General features: G+C 48.2%; 1 protein-coding gene across 2 annotated transcripts in view; it reads right to left on the reverse strand.

Moving 5' to 3' along the window:
• Positions 1-20,204, reverse strand: part of SRGAP2 (SLIT-ROBO Rho GTPase activating protein 2) — a 226,624-nt gene that overhangs the window by 11,253 nt on the left and 195,167 nt on the right. For both annotated transcript variants that reach the window (XM_016215217.2, XM_016215213.2), the window contains exons 15-19: positions 16,929-17,006; positions 15,894-16,028; positions 14,164-14,269; positions 5,727-5,951; positions 2,101-2,180 (exon numbers count right to left, since the gene is read on the reverse strand). In XM_016215217.2, the coding sequence (XP_016070703.1) occupies positions 2,101-2,180; positions 5,727-5,951; positions 14,164-14,269; positions 15,894-16,028; positions 16,929-17,006 (624 nt within the window). The remainder of the gene's footprint in view (positions 1-2,100; positions 2,181-5,726; positions 5,952-14,163; positions 14,270-15,893; positions 16,029-16,928; positions 17,007-20,204) is intronic.

The following is a 20,204-nucleotide window of genomic DNA, read 5'->3' on the forward strand; positions in this document are numbered from 1 at the left end:
CCGATTAGCTGAACTTACAGCGGTGGGAAGATAACCTTATATGAAAAATAAGCCATGGATAATGTATAAAACAGGTAATTCCTGTGTAGACTGCCGTCATCCTGAAAGCCCTTGTATGCCCTTCCTTGCCTTTGTTCATGCTGTTCCCTCCACCAGGAATCCCTGTCTCTCTCATCTGCCTGATGAAACACATCAAGTCACAACTCAAATATCACCTGCTTCCTATAGTAATTTCTTTGGCCAACCCCTATCATTGAACTTGTCATACTGCATTTGTAAGCATCACTTCTTTCCCGATTATAAAATAATTCCATTAATTATAGAACATTTGTCATATTGTATTTTAAATAATTTATTTATGTTATCCATTCTCCCTAGCAGAACATGAGCTTTTAGTTTCTATAAAGAGAAAATAACTTGTCCAATCAACTTTCCAAGGAACAAAATATGGAAATATATTTTGTGGACAATATATGGAAAAATGCATGTAAATGTGATCTGAAAAATTCACAGGGGTTTACAGACACAGTGTGGTTTTACTTCTGTGTGAGCTTCTATCTTGTCTATTAAACGGGAATGATAATAATAGTGCTTTTTTCATGAAGTTGTTCCGAGGAGTTGCTGAATAATTTTTAAAAATTAAATCTATTGGGGTACAACTTTTGTGTCTCCTTCTGTCACCATATATTTGACCCCTTTACCCTCTCCCCCTCCCCCACTCCCTTCCCCTCTGGTAGCCACCATTCTGTTATCTGTATCTATGAGTTCGGTTCTTTGTTTGTTTAGTTGGCTTGTTTAACAATTTGTAAAAGTGCTTAGAACGGTGCCCAGCCCATAGTAAGTGCTATGTATGTGTTAGCCATTTTTCTTATTGTCACCATTGCCTGTTCTGGGTTGCGGCAGAGGTCACACAGCAAAAGAAGACCCCCAGAAACCTGGAACCTGAGAGTTAAGTCAGATATTCTGAGCAGCAGAGAGAAAAGCTGCTCATGAGCAAGACCACACCTAGACAGCTGGCTGGTGAGTCTGCACCTGAACGGGCAGGGCCGATTTCACTACAGGAGGCAGACCAGAGAGGCCTTCTGCACACCCCACTCTTAGTTCTGCACAGCCTCGGGTACGGCACCTGACCTTTTAACCTCAGCTTTCTCAAAAAGAGCAGCCCTCTCTATTTCACCAGAGCTTAAGACACAAGATATATAAAGCCTCTAGCAGTGCTGGGCCCACAGTGGGCTCTAACCAAATTCGTATTTCCCTAGTTCACCTACTTTCCTTCCATAATGTGGCAAATTATCATACCAATCCATCTGACATCAGGACCCAATAAGCGGCCCTAATGTTTTCTCCTTTAAAAGCTGGCTGAGGACTGTAGAATTCACTGCAAGGCTGGGAGTGGGAGAGCTCCAAACTGGGCCATTTCCTTCCCGTGCCTGGAAAATTCTAAGGCCCCCTGTCAGCTGCTGAGACTGCCAGAGCCCAGTGATAAAGAAATGGGGTACGAAACTGTTGGAAGGAGGGGAAGTGTGCTGGCTGGACAGGCCCTATAAATCACGGGCACCGCTGAGGGGCCCGGGGACGGTGGCTGCGGGTTCCACCTCCCGATGCACGCCCGCCAGGCCGCGCAGCGCCCGCAAGTCTGCCCTCTGGAAAGGGTCAATCTTTCCAGGGGGAGGCATGAGCAGTGTGGTTTCCACGACGTCATCCCCCCTCTCCTCTGGGGGCTTCTGTTGGGCTCCTGGCACCCAGCGTCTGTACTCCCCAGGCTTTCTGCTTTTCAAATGCCCTCTTCTTCACTTTGGTCTCTAGCTATGGGGCAGGAGCCTGGGCTGTGACCCGCACTGACATGCTGGCAAGACAAGGGCTGTTAGACGGGCGGGGTGTTGGGGCAAGAGGGTGGGGCTAAGAATGTCTAGCCCTTCACCTCTGGTCTAACACAGAGACCTCTCTATTTGAGAGGGTGGGCTGCCTCTTTGAGACAGGGAAGGAATGAAAGGAGAGCTCTCCGCCTGCCTTCAGGGGACTGCTGGGCAGGAAGGCTCGTCAGGAGCACAGGATGGCCTTCACCCCGGTACCCCGCTGACCCCAAGCAGGACCCCGTACCGTCATCGCTCGTGTGGTGCTCTGTGGTCACATCCTGGGTGGAGTCTTCAACCGAGGTAGTCTCTCCGTGAGGGCTGTCACTGCAACAGAAGCAACAGGACCTGCCACTGACCAGGACCTCAGTGCTGGCTTACAGAATTCTTGCCCCCCCCCAATACAGCTTCCTTAGAGTGAGGGCATAGCATCTATCTTATGTTCCCTATATCCTGATTGCACACTACAGACAAATGTTAATAATGAAACAGAAGGCTCCTGAGGTTCTCTAGTCCAGCTCCTGCTACTTGAGAACTACTTAGAGTGTCTTGAGACAAAGGGAACCCCTTTTGAACTTATAAATCTTTTCAAAAATACAGACCAACTCAACTCCTCAAGGGCTGTTTCTCTAGGTGAATTAGTTCCTGCAGGGAGCATGGTGGAAGAAAAACACTAGGCTTTAGTACCACACACAAATGGATCCAAAAATCAGCTCTGGCATGTAGTAGCTGTGTGACCCTGCGCAAGTTACTCCATCTCTTTAAGCTTCAGTTACATAATCTATGAATGGTCTGTGGAGCTCACAGAGTTGTATGAGGATTTAATGAAATAAGAGGGGATGTGACAAGTGGGACTTCCTTTTCTTCTTTGTCATTTCGCTTGATGTCTCTGGGGTGCTTTGTAGCTTAGTCCCTGAACTGGCAAGAAAGTGGGAGGTGAGTCATAGAAATGGGTGGGAAAAGAGAGCAGGGGAAGAAGAGTCTGCTGTGGGCTGAACTCTGCAAGAGGGCAAGACACAGAAGTCAGGCTAAGTTCTTGAAAAAATTCATGAAGTTTGAAGTTATCCAGGGTTGAAAATTGAGAACGGCCAGGGAAATTACTAGGAAAGTTGTTGCGCCACCTCATCTCCTGGCCTGTGGACTTCAGAGTGCACAGGAAAAGGTAGAAAAACAACCCTGTTCATTTCTCAGGGTTCTTTCCCTGGCATCTGGAAGTAATGGGTGAGCCTTTCCAGGCAGTTCTATAGAGGCACCATCACCCCCTCAACCCCACCGCCTGGCCTCAGTTTCTACCTTTGAGCCTACACCTCTCCCTCATCATGGGTCCTTCACTCCTAGAAAGCTCCTCAGAGACCAGAAGACCAGTTCAGAACTAACCCCATTAGAAGCGAGTCAATTCCGAGGAGGTTCTCCAGACCCTAGAGAACATTCTGTGACAGCATTAACAGAGATTCCTCTTTGTCAAGAGATCTGGGCATGATTTCTCACTGTTTTCTGGGCCTAAAAACCCTCTGATAAGTTTGGTGACATTCTGGAAATCTTTGGGGCCCCAGAGGAGCACAGAACAAAGGCTCACTTTTCCCCAGGGCTCCAAGCCTATCTATGTGGCCATCCACTGTGGGGCAGTTCTCAAGCTTCAGAGAGTCCGGGACGACTTGTGTTGGAAACAGATTGCTTTGCCAGTCCCACGTGATGCAGGTGCTATTGGTCCGGGGACCCCACATTGAAAACCACTGCAAGGTGATGTTTTTTAAGGTTCCTTCTTGCCCTAAAATCCTGTTTTTCTCCCTGCACACCCACACCCCACCAGCACCCCCAGGCCCAACACCTGCAGTCTCAGAAGCCCAGCGTGCCGCACAGCAGGCAGTTCTAGAAAGCTGATTTGTCTCAGGGTTAAGTGTGGTGAGGTGGGACTGACCTCTCCTCTCCACCAGTGGCCTGGTGCTCCCTCTTCCTGGCTGTTCTGGTCTCCAGGCCATTTTCCAGAATTCTTGGACTCTAGCACCCCTACTGCCACCCCTCCCTCACACCTTCATCAGTCTTAGCTCATGGCACTGGCACTTTTGTCTCCCCAAAAGAAAGGTCGGGAGCCTTCTGAGTGGGCGTGAATCCAGTGTTCAGAGGATCCCTTTAACCCCAAGGTCATTTACTCTTGATCCTCAGGTGCTTCTCGCCTGAGGCCCGGGCCCTCCCACCCAGTCTGTGATAGTAACGCTGTGGTTTTTCCAGAGGCTGCTAATAAATGTTGGGTGTATAACAAACAAGGGGCCGAGGAGAACACCTGGGAGAGAACTGGAGGAAGGTGCCCTCCTATCTGGGCCCCTGGAGCCACCTCTCCCCACCCCCCACTGGGGCTCTGTCTGCTCCACTAGGCTGGGACCAACGGGGAGCAGGGCTGTGAGGGAGTATGTCCTGGGATCAGTCCAGAGCCTGAAGTGGTTTGATATTCGAGAACTGAGGGCAGACTCTAGAAGGAAGGTAAGGCAGGAACTGGGAACACTCTTCCACAGCTTTCCAACACCCATGTGAGGGGGAAACTGACTCTCTGAGTGACATGCACAAAGACAGCTCCGGGAGCTCCTCAGCCAGTAGGCTGAGACCTGAGCAACCTCCCCAGTTCCCACCAACCATCTGTCAGTGACTGAAAGCTTTCTCTTTGAGCTGGCAAGCTGAGGTTCCTCCAGCTCAGACCCAGACACTGGGATCTGCAGGACAGTGGAGAAGACTGAGCCCAGGGCTGTCAGTGATATTTTTATGTTCACAGACACATGAATATCACTTTCCTTACTCCCTGGGTAGGAGGCTCCTTCTGTGGGGTTCAGGGAGAAGCGTGGACCAATTGGCCTCTAATTAAGTAAACAACCTCCCTTGCCCTCCCTACCTCAGTTGATAGCAACGGGGCTGGCTGAATTGGTTCCAGATGTTAAATTCCGATGGAATTCGATTTGGGCTGGCTTATGCTTTCAGCCCAGGCTGAAACACCATTTAGGGGAAGTGGGGAAGGGAGGAGAAGGTAAGGGGCATTAGGGAGTAAAAGAGAGAGGCAAGTGTCTGTGTTTAGTGGAAAAATGACACTGTAAGTGGTTTCCTGGGGTAGTGGACAGTGCTCTGTACTAAAAGACAAGAGATCAGGGTTGGAATCCCTACCACTGGGGTGGCCTGAAAGATTGCCACTGGCCTCTCTGAACTGCAGTGACTTTATCTGTAAAATGGAAACAGTGAGTCACTATTTGTCTGACAGAAGGGTCTATGTGCCTTGGGATCCTGTCATATCTCTGCTCCCAGGCCAGGTCATGAAAAACCTTGCCCCACAGAATTTAATCCCACTTCAGGGTGAAACTGTGCCAACCTGCTGAAAGGGAGCTTACCCCTCTTTCCCTTCATGATTTTCTGAAATCATTCTAACTGAGCATCTTACAAACTCACAGTCAGCAAATTACACCCCATATCTAAGCTCTTCCCACTATGAAAGATTCCCCGGGAACCAGGACTCCCTCCGTCACCATGCACAGCACAGATGCGGTCCTGAGCGACACCGGGGACTGGTGAATAGCAGTTCTATTTACAACTGCATAACATTTCCTTTCCCAGAGGGTATGAATATTACTATTACTATTGTCATTATCTTTCAGAATGGTCCCTCACCACTCAGAGCTCATACGAAAGAAAGGAGGCGTGAAATGGCACTCACTCCATAGGCTGGGTCAAGGTGCAGCACTGCCTACTCCGTCCCAAGCTCCTGGGAGCTTGAAGGGCCTGGGAGTGGGAGGTCGGGAGGATGTGGGTATTTCCCTTTGGTCTTGCTTGGCCATCTGGCCCCCACGCCAGTGTGCGATGCCCTCCCCTCCCCTCCTCCAGCCCTGGGCCCCCTACCAGTAATCCTCCATGCTTCCTCCTCTGCTGTAGACAGGGCCCTCCAGCTCCCTGGGGTTTGGGAAGATGTTCTCATGCTGGATGATGATGGTTTTGATCAGCTCATTCACGTGGGCTTGGCAGGACACCTGGTCGTGGCCCTCAGGCACTGACATCAGCGAGGGCCCGAAGCAGATGGCGAGGTTGTAGGGGTCCATCATGTTCTCTTCACTGAACTGTGACAAACTGGAGGAGAAGGGAAAGGGTGCAAGCTGGAAAGCATCCGCATGAATGCCCAGAACACACAATCACAGGAGGCACAGCCAGAAGTTCCACAAATAGCCACCTGCTTTCCTGGGCATCAGAACCCTTCTAGAAAGTTGGTGGGGGTGGGGAGGGGGAGAGAGAATGACCACCGGGATGGTCATTCAAGAGCCAGGGAAAGGCAAAGCAGAAGTACCTCCTTGCAGGTCTCACCCCCTCCTCTCTCTCTAGCTCCTCAATCAAATCACACTTACCACCCCGCCCCAGGCCTTACCCAGCAAGTCCACCCTGCCTTGAGGACACACTACTCTGCAGAGCTGGATATGGCCCCAACAGGCCCACTAAGCCCACAGGGCAGACGAAGACCCTCAGGCTGCCCGGCTAAGAGGGTCAAAGGCACAGGCACTGTGCATTGTGTAACTTCTTGCATGGCCAAGTAATCAAATTATTAGGGATATTCCATTCTAAGATCTAGGCTTATTTTTTTTTTAAAAGGCATTAGCTTTTCTGTTCCATCGAGCCAGTGGATTTCTTTCTGGAACAGCTAATGCAATTGTTTTTCACTTTCATAACATCCTCCTCTATTATTACATTCAGGATTTATTCCGGAAAAGGTCAGCATGCTGTTCAGCTTCTGCTCAGGCTTCCTCTGGATGTGGTCTGACTTCATTATCGGATATTTATTTATTCTGGGAACTCCCTCTTTTCAGCCAGCAGCTGCTCCAGCCACACCTCCAACCTTGGCCAAGGACCCAAGCCCTTCAATGAGCCACTGCACTTGATTAGCTCCCATTCGCGTCTGTCTGTCCAGGCACAGAAGGCTGGGCCGGCTCTGGGTATACCCTCCTCCCCCCGAGGCCTGCAGAATAGTGAGCTCTGCTGAGGAGCTCTGCCTCCTTCAGACGCATCAGCAGAAAGCCTCCAGCACCTGATTCTGCCAGAGCCTGAGAAGACACCAAAACTCTCTGAGGCTGAACCAGAGGCCTGAGACTCAGCTGACTTCATGTGAGTAGCTGCTCTTCAGAATTGGATGGAGTTTATTTCTAGTGCATCCCACTAGTCAAATGCAGGGAGGCCGGCGAGGGGTGAGGTTACAGATCTCAAGGGCTGGATTGCTTCACAGGAGGTCATAAAAAGTTAATTTTACAACCTTTCTCTGGCTCCTGAGTTAAAAGAGAGCAGAGGTTCAGAAAAGGCTGGGAGAAGTTTCCAAGTCTACTTCTTGGTCAAAGAAAAAATTGAGAGAAAGAGACTGGAAATCACTTTGGTAACCTCAGCAGGGACAACTGAGGCACGAGGTACCACAAGCTGAGGCTAATCCCAGGCTGGCCAGTTTCTGGTGTCATGGAGGATCAAGGAGGGGGAAGGCCTTGTTTTTGTAGTGTGATCTGACAATATTCTGATAACATAGAAGGAAACCACAACTTTCCAGGAAGTCTGGTGGTCTAGCCCTGAGAATCCCAGTCAAGGCTGTGAGAGATGAGAAGCCTTGCTGAGCCTTCTAAGGAAAGGACTGTTTAAGCCATAGGTGGCTACAATGACCAGGGACTTGAGGGGACACATCTTCATGGACTGTAGTCTCATACATCCAGGTCCATTTCTTACTCCCATTAAAATATAAACCAAAACGCATCTCTTCAATCTATAACAGGAATATTTAGGTTTAGGAGATAAAGCCACGGTTCTTAACTTTTTGGAGACACATGCTCCTTTAAGAATTTGGCAAAAACTAGGGATTCTCTCCCCAGAAAAATCCATACATGTGCACAAACAAATACACACAATTTTGTACATAATGGTGTCAATGACCCTTGGAGACACTAAATGGTGTACCCAGTATAAACCTCAAACACTGGGTTTTGATTTAAGCAAATACCTAAACTAAGTAACACTGGTAACAGCTCCCTCTTTAAAATATTTTTTTGGCGTCAACTTATATACATGCTACCTCCTCTAAGAGCTGTGCTGTATTTCTGTAGTTTCAGTCTGTAACGTCAGCAAATCCTACTAATTGATCTGAACTCATCAGCTTTTGTGTAACTTCAACAGGTTCAGCACTGTGGCTGGGAGCACAGATTTTGGGGGAAATAAGATCAGGACTGGTGTGGGAAGCTGTATGACCATGTACTTTTCTGGACTTCCTACTCTGTAATGACGCATATGTACCTCTTTGATTACATTTAAAAGGTAAAACCACACTATCCCACACATTTCTGGGTCGAACAGACCTGGTTCTGAATCTCGCTCCCTTGCCTATCAGTTCCATGACTGTCTAGTTCCCTAGTTTCTTCATTGGAAAATGGGGCCATTTATGCCTCCTTTCTGGAGCCGTTGTGAAGATTAAATGAGGTCATATATGCAAAGTACTGAGCGCTGTGGCTGGCACGTAGGTGGGGTTCAACAGATATTTTTTGTAATTATACCTGCTTCTTGGTACAGGACCTTTGATTCTGGTGTGGGAACGGAGCGCAGGGCTGCTGACATTTGGCACTAGTTGATTCACAAGAGCCTACCCTCTTCTCCTGACAGCCATTATTGAACAGCTGAGGGCTCTAGATCCCAAATTCAAGCCTTAAACCCTCAGGGAGACCACTAAGTTTTGGACAGACTATTTTAAATACATGACATTTCACTTAAAAACCTTCAACTTCGCAGGCCTCAGGGGACTTGATTTGGCAACAACCAACAGACTGTGGGTGAGATCGTATGCATCAGGTTTGACTACAGGCTTAAAAAGGGTGGGGAAACTGTTTTATTTGCCATGGACCCAGGCAAGGTGCGGGTTTGAGAGACGCCACAACTTCCCTCTCTAAATCCCAGACTTAACAGCCTTCCCCAGGCTTCCCCAAAAGGCTCCCTAAGAGACAAGTGAAAAGTCACTCTGGCTGATTCTTTGTGATGGCCCTGCAAAGGCATTCATTCCCTCCCTCACCTTCCCCCTCCTCCATGCTCCCCAACCTCTTAACCTACTTGCCCCTGTTCCCTTATGTTCTGTCTTTCTTCCTATGCAGCGGGTTCTATCTTCTCTCACCTCCTCAAGAACATCACTCTAGCAACTGTCCTTGTCCTCTCCTCCATCATCAGTTTTTCCTCTCTGCCAGGTCACTCCCACCAGCATACAAACAAGCAGTAATACCACCCATCTTAAAAAAGAAATTCTCTTAACCCCATATCCACACCAAATTTCTATTCCATTTCTCTCTTCCTCTATAATAAAATTCTTTGAGAATTGTCTCCGCTTCTCTGACTCTTCTCCACCTCTTTTGTTATAGACTAAATTTTGTCCGACCTCCAGTTCCTGTGTGAAGCCCTATTGCCCAGTATGGTTGTATTTGGAGATGGGATCTTTAAGGAGATAATTAAGGTTAAATGAAGTCAGAAAGGTAGGACTCAAATTCAATAGGACTGGTGTCCTTATAAGAAAAGGAAAAGACACCGCAGCCCTCTCCCCCAGCGTGTACACACAGGAAAAGCCTTATGAGGACACGTTGAGAAAATGGCCATCTGATAAGCCAAGGAGAGAGATCTCACCAGAAACTAGCCCCACTGGAACCTTGATCTTGGACTTCCAGATTCCAGGACTATGAGAAAATAGGTGTCAAGTGCTTACGCCACCCAGTGTATGGCATTTTGTTATGGGAGCCCTAGAGGAATCATACAGCTTGTCCCTCCCCGCTCCCTCTCTTTATTGTGGTAAAATACACATAATATAAAATTTGTCATTTTAACTAGTTTAAAGTGTACATTCAGCGGCATTTAGCATATTCACAATGTTGGGCGACCACCACCACTGTCTGGTTCCAGAACACTGTCATCCCCCCACAGGAAACCCGGTATCCATTAAGCAGTCACTCCCCATTCTCCCCACCAGCCACTGGCCACATGATCCTGACTATGGAAGGGACTATTTTGGACATCTAGTAGAGATGAAATGATACTATATGTGGTCCTTTGTGTCGGGCTTCTTTCACTAGGTATGATGTTCTCAGGGTCCATCCACGATGCAGCGTGTGTCTGAACCTCACCCCTTTCGACGGCCAAACAGTGCCCTGTTGTATGGACCTACCGCGCTTTGTTTAACCGCCATCAGCACCCCTTCTCTCTTGAAATAACACCATCAGGACTGTGCCCCTTCTACTCCACCAAGACAACACTCACCAGATATTCATGCGGCTAAATCATTTCTCAGCCCTTTTCTTAGTTGACCTGTTAGCCCATTTAACTCAGTTACCACACCCACCTTGAAATACTTTCTTTTTGTGGCTTCTGGGACACTGTTCTTTCTCAGTTCTCCTCCTACATCACTGCCCACTGTCACTGCTCAGCGAGGTGTCCCCTGACCACTGTCTATTAAAGAGCAAACCCTCACCCCACCCCTGGTTCTCCAGCCCTTACCAGCTTTACTTTCTCTCTACAGCCCTCACCTTTGGACATATATGTTCTTATCAGTTTTGTCCAGCTTCCTCTAAGAGAACATAAGGTCCACGAGGGCAGACACTTTAATTGCGTAGCACTCATAGATAGCCAGCAACTAAAACAGAGCCTGTACCCAGTAGATGTTTAATAAATATGTGTTAAATAAGTGAATAAATATATGAGCATCTATGAGTCTCCGAGACAATCCAGACACAATTCTACTTGTCCATCTCAGAGAAGCCAAAACATTCCTGTGAACGTCCAAAGAACAACCCAGACAGAATGTTTCCAAACCAGGAGGCATTGAGATTGGTCAGGTTTAGAGGAAGACTCAGCTTTTCTGGACAGCAGCTGGGGCAGTTTTAACCAGGAAAGAGCAGCACCACTGATTCACCCTTTTAGATAGCGGAGCAGTGTTTGAGGACCTGGAGTGGTGCTTCTAGGACTTTCATGTGCATATGACTCACCAGGGTATCTTGTTAAAATAAAGATTCTGATTCAAAGGTCTTGACGGGGGAGGGAGGGAGATTCTGCATTTCTAACAATCTCTCAAACGATGCTGCTGCTGCTGGTCTGTGCACCTCACTTGATCACCAAGAGACTAGAAGATACCACTTGAAATCTGAAGAAAGCTGGTTTCAAAAGGCATGCGGTAGAGTCAGCAGCAGTGAGAAGGAACTATCCACACTTTGTTGGGGGGCTAAAACTCACTGGGCAGTGCAGATGCCACAGTAGGCAGCCTGTAAAATGACCCCATGGTCCCTGCCATGGTATTTACACCCTGGAGTAATTCTCTTCCTCTGAGTGTGGGCTAACTTTAGTGACTCACTTCCAGTGAATGGAAAATGGCAGGAGTGATGGGATGTCACTTCTGAGATTAGGTTACAAAAGACTGTGGCTTCTGTCTTTGGTGCTCTCACGAGTGTGCTCTGAGAGAAGCCAGCTGCCATGTTGTAAGGGAGGCCACTGGCCAACAGTCAGCCAGGAATGGAGGTCCTCAGTCCAACAACCTGTGAGGAGCTGAATCGTGCCAACACCGCATGAGCGAGCTTGGAGTGGGTCTTCCACTAGTCGGACCACAGCCCTGCCTGAACACCCTCACTGCACCCTCCTGACACCTTGAGCCACAGGCCCCCAACTAAGCTGCACCTGGATTCCTGACCCACAAAACCTGTGACATAACAGTAAATGATAGTTTTAAGTTGCTAAGTTTTGGGGCAATTTGTTACATAGCAATAGATAATTAATGCAGAGTCTAACGAAGGATAATTAACAAGGCCTGCTGGGGAGGGAGGTACCCAGGGCTCGTGCTGTGGATCATGTGCTCTAAGGGACACCAGGGCAGGAACTCCCTGCCGACTCCCTACACCTGTGGGTAAGCACACACTCATCACCTGTCATCTTCCCATGGAGGCGGTCTTCTCTATCACCGGTGTCCTGCATTCCACTTATTTTAGGAAACACTGTGATTATTAATGCTGCATCTTTTCAATAAAATATTTCCATGAGCAAGTTAATCTTTTTTTTGTCAGACAAAAAAAATAAAACAAAGGTAGTCATCTGAATCAGTGCAACTCCCTGCTTCCTTCAAAAGTGGCCACCATCTCCATGGCTATCTGATGTTTACTCTATTGTTTTCCCCTCCTGGAAGTGCACCCCCCGCCCCCAATACTTTAAGCAGGAAGGAAACGTGGAGAATGAGAGCCCATTGTGCTCATACACACTCACCCCAGGACCTGCCTATTCCCACCTGCTCAAACTCCAGCATGCTTCTGGCTCTGGGGAGCACAGCAGGCTCACTTCGAGAGCAGCTAACAAGTCAGTGAGGGGAGACAAGGCTGGTGGCCATGAGGGCACTGACTGACTCAAGAGTCATTACCACTTCCGTCAGTCTACCCTGGGTGGAGCATGAACACCCTGGGCGAGTCCTGCGGAGCTCTGAACTCAAAGGCAGCTGTGGTGCTGAGTCAGGGCTTGGCTAATGAATGGAGCAGACATAGCCACGTGGAGGAAGCAAGCTGCGGAGCCAGCACCCTCTGTCACTCCGCAGGGCCAGCAACAGGGCTCAGGGACCGTGTGGGTGACTCAGAATGGTCTCAGGCTGGGATCACTAACCCAGATGCCTACAGAGCCAGGCCAACGTGTAAGCAAGCAGAGGCTCATGAAATGGTCTCTAAACTTGTATTCCTTTGAAGTAGAGGCCAACGAACTAGGAAGGCTCTTCATTTTCACAAAGAAATATGTGCTAAAAAAACCCAAGCCCCTTGGTCTAATTTTTTTCTCCTTTTAATAGATTCACAGGTCTAGAAAAACCTTTCTCCACTATATACAAAACATAAAGCAAGAGTGATGATAAATAGCAACTGAATTCAGCCATGCTATCGGGGAGTGTTGGGGAGGGCTGGGGTCTGCGGCGAATGGGGCAGTGCCTGCCTCATCTAGACAGCAGTCCTTACTCCACAGGGAGCTGCTGCCATGTGGGGAGGCACATCAGTACTGCCAGACCTAATCATGTTTTCAAGAGAAGCTAGAAATCTAGATATTTTTAAAGTAACCCCCCTGATATTTCAATGTTTCAATATTGCCAAGACACAGTGGACTAAAAGGAAACACATCTCTGGGCCTTATCTAGCCCTCAGGTTGCCCATTAATAACGTCTGGTTCGGCAGGTTGAGGAGATGCTGCAGTGAAAGCAACGTGAAAAGACAGGTGCCTAAGAGAAGTACTGCATGCCCTTGCTTGCTGACTCTGCTGCCACGTGGGGACTCCAACGCCCTGGGCAAGAACACACTGCTTGGATGGGATGCGCCGTCCAAGCCCAAGGTCCCCTCAGACCTCTCTTCCAGCTCACTGACTCCAGGTTTCTCCCCTGAACGTCAAATTCCTATGTTCAGCTGCCTACTTACAATGTCCCCTTGGAGGTCTGACAGGTTCCTCCACATGCCCACATCGGCACCGCGTCTCGATTCCTTCCTCCATGCCTGGGTCTTCCCTAATGCCAAATGGCATCACTACTTCCCTGGTGCTCATGCTAAAAAGGGAGACTTCCTGTCGTTCCTCACACCATACCCTGCCCATCAGGAAGTCCTGTCAATGCCATATTCAAACAGATCCCAAACCCGATCCTTCTCGCCACCCTTCATCAACACCTCCCCAGTCTAAGCCACCAACACCCCAGCCGAGATGGCACAATACCCTCTGAAGGGCCTCCCTGCTTCTCTTCACAGCCCTTTCTCTTACAGTAACTCCGCCACGAAGCAGTTGGTGGGATTTTTTAAAAACACATATAGATCAGATCACAATACTCCTGCTTAAAACTGTCCAGTGGCTTCCCAAATCCAAACCCGTTATAACCATGACTCCCAGGGCTTCATAGTCTTGAATGTCCCTGTGGCTCCTTCCTTCATTCCATTTAGGCTGCTGCTTGTACCGCCTCCTCAGAGAGGCCCTTGGTGGCCTTTCCTTAGGGTGGCTCTCCCTTTCAGCCCTGCCCCACTCAGACCCCGCACTCTATCCCTTAACTCAATTTCTCTTCTAAGCACTTATTACTACCTGACATTTCTGTTATTATCTGTGTCTTCCCCTCAAATGTGAGCTCAATGATATCAGGGCTTTTGTCTCTTATTTTACAATGTATTCTTATAGCCTACATCTGTGTCCAGCACACAGTAGGTGTTCAATAATTGTTGGGCTGGCTGAACTGACATAGGTCTGTATTTAAACTTCTAGTGGCCACAGCCAAGGTCTGATCCAGCTGCTTGCTGGGAAGTCTACTCACTGATTGAGGAAGGCAAAGAGGTATCTCATAATAATCAGAGTGGTTTTGGGCAGAACCAGGAGGACTTTCCGGATGTGCAGAGCTCTCTCCTGCAGGTTGTCCATTGCTGAAAGAAGAAAGCCGTGTGTTACCCTTCACTGTGACGGAGAACCCTTACTATTGGCAGGTGCAACAGAGAGAGTGGCCAGGTCAAGTCCAGGCAACACCGGTGCACTGTGTAAGGGGTTTCATCCCTGTGGCTCCTCGGGGTGGGGTACATGCTGGGCTCCAGACACCAATGCAGGAGGTTTAAGGTATCTACTCCTTGGGTACAGAAAGGGTTGGAGAGATTCCGCAAGCATCTACCACCCTCTTATTAAGACAACCACGGACAATTGTCCATGAACCTGCTGTGACTGCTCGACACCCAGCCACGGGGGGCCTAGGTATGAGGAGGGAGAGAGCCTGGGTGGGTCCTGTCCTGCTCGCTCTACACATGCATCACCTTATCCTCTGGACAAGTCTGGCTTATTCCCCGCCACCCCCCTCAGACGAGAGAAACATGTCCAGAGACAAGAAATGGCTACCCCTGTGTAAGCAGTGATGGCTAGAAGGCCGAAGAAGTTTCCTGAGCCTTGTGCTATGAACAGATTCATTACAGGTGTGGCCTAGGCCAGTGGCCTCCATCATGGCCAGCTTCCCCATTTCCACAGTGTGCCTTATGGATATTATGACTTTCTTTTTGTAAAAAAGAAATGGGAAGCAGTGGGTGACAAGCACATCTCCAGGGAAGAGTTGGGCAGCAAGCTATCTAGTACTGTCTCCCAGTCACTTAAGATATTCGACTTGGCCCAGTCTTAGAAAAAGACATGAAACCACGAGGGCCGCATATATTTAATCACCCACAGAACTCATTTCCACTAGACTCCCACAAACAGTGGGTCAAAAATAAAACAAGACAAAAATAAAACAAGAGAGGTTCCTGAATGCTCCGGGGCCTTTTTCTCTGGGGATAACAGGACAGTGCTCACGGCTCATACTGGAAACTAGGTGTGTGGGGGGTGGGGGGTGGGGAATGGAGACCTTGGTGGACCTGGGAAAGGGGTCGCTCCCCCATTTCAAAGGTGCTGCCTTTTCCAGCCTCTGGAGCCACAATCATCGTGTGATTCCACGATGACCTGGTATTAATCCAACTTCCCGTGGATTGTTTTAGAGTAAGAGGCAGAGAGGATCTCAGGAGGGTAAAAGAGACTACACCTCTCTGTGAAAATACACTGCTACTTTTAAATGCGCAGAGGGTTTTAATTCCTACAAGAACACTATTAAAGTCTGTGGCAGGGAGGCCGTGCCCTGTTTAAACCAACATGCAGGAAACAGTTGCGATGCCTACGCCTTCTCCCTCGAAGCGGGGAAAGCACAAGCGCCCACGTCTAAGCTCCCAGTAACCGAAAGGGACTCTGCCTTATATGTGCATATCGATGTATTTTACTGAAGACAGAGAACGCCCAGAGACGCAAAGGAACTTAAGGTGAACCAGGGAGAGAGAACCCTGGCATTCTAACCCAAAGGCCATCCTTCCTCCTCCCGCACCCGGGCTAAGGGAGCCACGAGGAGGAAAACTTCACTGAAAAGCAGGAAGAAAGGCAAACAGTTCTGCAAAGCTCATGAGAAAAGGACCTGTGGGAATTTCTTATCTGTTGCTATAGGGTGCTCTGGCCCGGAGGCCCGTCTGAGGCCGGGAGGGTACTTACTGACGCAGGCCATCAGGTCATGGAAGATGTCCTTGGGGAAGAGAGGGTGCTCCAGCCCCCGGAAGTAAAGCTTCAGGACGCCAGCTATGGAGTCCATGTCATGGTCATTCTGGTCCCCAGCCAGGGGGTCCTCTCCTGATAAGCAACCCCCCCAAAAAGGGAAAGAGAGTGAGAGAGATAAAACACATAGGATGGAGGGAAGGCAGAGGGGGAGCGGTTGGTCTATTCAAGTCCTCGGCCCAGCCCATCTGCTCTCTGTCCAGCTTGGTGGCCATGAGAAGGGTGAACCAGGAACTAGATAGGCTCAGGGGATCCAGGCCAGAGGAGGGGCACAAGAGTCCATCAGCATAAATTTGCTTGTGCCAGACTAGCTCAGGGACATTCCCTATGGGCTGGGGATGGGACACAGCAACTGGCTCTCTCCTAAGAATCATGAAACCAGGCTGGGACTGAGCTCCTGGGGGAGGCAAATGAGGCCACAGAGGCCAGCCCCTCTGCGTAGCTCTCACTCCTCCTGGCCTGCAACAAAGGACACCTACTTACGAGAGAACAATCCTGCTGGGGCTCCCTGTGGAAAATTTCATATCAGATGTAATTAGATTTAATGATTGGACCAACCTCAAATTGAAACTATATATATCCATTATAGTGACGGAAATTGCCAAAGCTTGCCCATTACCTTAATAGCCCACAGAATAATAAATGGGCTACAATGAAGGGGCACATTAGCCTTGATATTAACTGCCACCAAGGGTTCCGGATGAAGCCATAAGCCACCCAGATACCACAGTTAACTTCTTGGGTTTCGGCAGATCATCCACAGGAAGCAAGACGAATGGGGCTGAGGAGGCAGCTGAGATGGGTGTTGCCATCTCCCTGCACATCTAGGGAGAAATATCTACAACAGGGCAGGTGCTGGGCTGAAGAGGGCGGCAAGCTGGCTCCCTAACCTCTGGGTACCTCTCAGGGGGTGTGGAGCCAATATTCCAGGGGCCTGGCCCACATTTGGTCTTACCTTCCAGGCTGTTTACTCACCTCTCTCAAAGGCGTTTTTGATGTCATTCACTTCCACCTGGGATCCCGACACCCGGAAAATTCCTTCGTGCTGCAGACCTGAAAAGTCAGGGAAAAGTGACCAAGGAGGAAAAGCAAATTCACATGGCTCCAAGCTTAGCTGCAGGGCGACCTCCGCCAGCCAGTGCGTATTTAGGGACCCTTCTCCCTTCAGGCCAAAGAAGAAAACACGGCAGGGCTGTTGGAAAAGTCACTGGAATGGATACAAGGCATTAATGGAAAGAGCATAGTCAGAAGCTTCGGGGAAGAGGTGTCTATACCTGGCTCCATTTCTGACTCCTAGGGAGACTATGAAGCAGGTTTCCTTCCTCCACCTTTATTTCTGTTCCCATCTGCAAAGGGGGGAAGTGACCCTCTAGCACCTTCTTATCACCCAGGATCAGGAACAGGAACCGAGGTTAGCACGGCAGGCAAGCCATTAGATACCATCGGAGGAAAGTCATAAGGTCTGAGATTACAATTATTGCTTTAGCTATTCTAACACTAGGTTGCTCTAGGGAACAATACTTTGAATACTTATGAAAAAGAGAGGACATGGAAAGGCAAGTGGTCAGTTAACAGACAGAATTGCCAGGCACTGTGCTAGCCACTGGTTCTTGACTGCAGCTTCACTCTAAAGACAAACATGCATGAATGTTACACTGTGATAATGTCCGTGAGAACTTTGTCTTCTTGGGTTGGAGTAGACATAGTCATAAAAAATAATGCATGTGTGGTGATTGCTGCTAAGAAATGCTCTCACATAAATAAATCAACTGGTTCTCACAACAGCCATGTTAAGTAAGGTAGGGGTAACCAGCAGTCCCATTTTCTAGATGAGGGGACTGATAAGCTATAACCAGCCTTAGGTTGCCTAGGCCATAAGAGCCAGAGCCAGGATGCAAACCCAGCCTTCTGGCTGCAATGGTGTACTCATTCCCGAATGCCCGGCCTGTGGGGCCTAATCGAGTGGAAGTGTAGAGGACCAGAACCCATTTGTTAGTCTGAACATGGTTATGGTTTGTAGGGAGCACCACACATGCAACTGCAGATCTGGTAAGGGATCCAGGAAGCATGTCGGCATTAGTGCTGGCCCAGGGTTGGACTAAACTGCGTCTTTAATCACTCAGGCCTGCCCAGCCCAGCCCAGCCCAGCCCAGCCTTTCTCAGGAGCCCTGTGTCTCAATCTTGGGGATTTTGCCAAAGTCTCTCTGTTTTGGCACAACCCCTTGAAAATTTTGACGTCAGAGAAATCTCAAACAAATTTCTTTTTAGGAAAGCAAAAGAGAATACTACATTTTGCCCATTGTTTTAGAGCTACCCTCCTGGTGAGGGGTGACTGAACTCTATCAGCTAAACCATGGAAGGTAAACCATATAGGCCAGGACTGAACTCCTGAATCCAACTGAGGCAATATTAAGAAGTAATCAAGGGAGCCCAGCCAGTGTGGCTCAGGGGTTGAGTGTCCACCCATGAACCTGGAGGTCATAGTTCGACTCCTGGTCAGGGCCCATGCCCATGTTGTGGGTTCGATCCCTAACAGGAGACATGCAGGAGGCAGCCAATCAATAATTCTCTCTCATCATTGATGTTTCTAGCTCCCTCTTCCTTCCTCTCCCCCAAATCAATAAAAACTTGAAGAAAAAAAAAGCAAGGAAAATTTAATTGCCTAGCTTGTAACAGGACTTGAGTTCTCTGCACCTTTAAGGGAAACTCTAGAATGTTCTTCACAGCATGGGAGGCATGTTAAAACCCCTTTAGTACCAATGTCATATCATCATATTAGTTACCAATAGGGTGGAACAGCCACATATTTAATCAGAAAGTCACACACCCAGGAAGGTGTCAAAACCACAGTAGAATAAAAGGAAATGCCATCTCAGAGACCAGGCATCTGGGTGCTTTTTGGTAGATTAGACTATGAAGAATAAGCTGCCTTGGCCATGGGGCCCAGGACAAGAAACCAGAGGGGAGTATATTGAAAATTAGGCAGTGGGTCTGAGACACATGGAGGGCCCTTTCAGTCAGGTTTTTGTTTCCTGTTGAGAATCTATGCTTCAGAAGGACCACTCTGTGTTCTTGCTCAAAAGACAGAATCTTTAGTACCTAATCTAATGATTCCAAATGTAGGAACATTAATTAACGGTCAGTTTCCAGAAAGGAAAGAGGAAAAGCAGTTGGCTTTTTATTATAATGCAGGTAAGGCCTTAAATAACCAACCTGACACAGCCATGATCTTTTTCATTTTTCTGTTAGTATAAAACTAATCGGACTTGGGCAAGTTATTTGGAGATGGCACAAAACCTTCCGTTTTGTCCTGGACCCAGCCGTGGCCAAGCACTGCTCTCCCAGAGAGTTCTTGCAGTGGCTGCTACTCCGCCTCCTGCTCATGCTATTTCACTCCCTTCCTCCTGAAAAGGATGCGTTTCCCCCGACTCAGTCTTGCTTTTCTTTAACTCCTTTCTCTTTTGCATCTTCCTGGGCCACCCTTACCCACCACTTACAGCTTTCTCATCTGTATAATGGGGCTATAATACCTGCCCCCCAGGGGATAGGAAAATAGTAACAACGTACAGACTCCAATAGCTAGCGGGCCACGAACACTTCTGAACTGACAAAAGTTATGGGCCCCACCCCCATTAAGTGCACATACACAAAAATTTTAATTATAGTTTTTAGGGGGTTCAGGGATACCTTGAGTCCCTATTTGGGGAAAAAGTTCGATCTAACTGAACAAATGTTCTTTTGAACAACTACAATGTACTAAGTTTTTTTTTCTTTTCTTTAAATCAACAATATATTTATTCATTCAATTCTGGAATACATATAAAATAGCTTCAGAATTGCTAGCCCACATCCCCATGATAAAAATAATGACCGACTACTGTGCAGCTCTCTTTGTCTTTAGACCTACACTATCTAGTCAAACTACCATTTTCGAAAGTTTCTCAGGGTGGTTATGTTATTTATTTGTAACGCAGTTAGGTTTTTTCGGTTAGTTTGTTTTCCACTTGGGGTTTTACTCCCATCCTTGTTTTAGTCATGTTTATTTATCTTTTAAGTATGAGGAACACTGATGCAGTTCTAAAAGTCAAAATTATACAAAAAAGGACACAGACACATGTCACTCCCCCTTCCCATCCCCATTCTGTTCACCCCCCTCCACCATCCACATAGACAGCCAATTAAATATTAGCTTCTGAATTCATCCTTCCTGCATTGCTCCTTGCAGACGTGAGAAGACACACGTATATTCTT

The sequence above is a fragment of the Miniopterus natalensis genome, chromosome 19 (assembly GCF_054644295.1).
Source record: "Miniopterus natalensis isolate mMinNat1 chromosome 19, mMinNat1.hap1, whole genome shotgun sequence".
Classification (NCBI taxonomy): Eukaryota; Metazoa; Chordata; class Mammalia; order Chiroptera; family Miniopteridae; genus Miniopterus; species Miniopterus natalensis.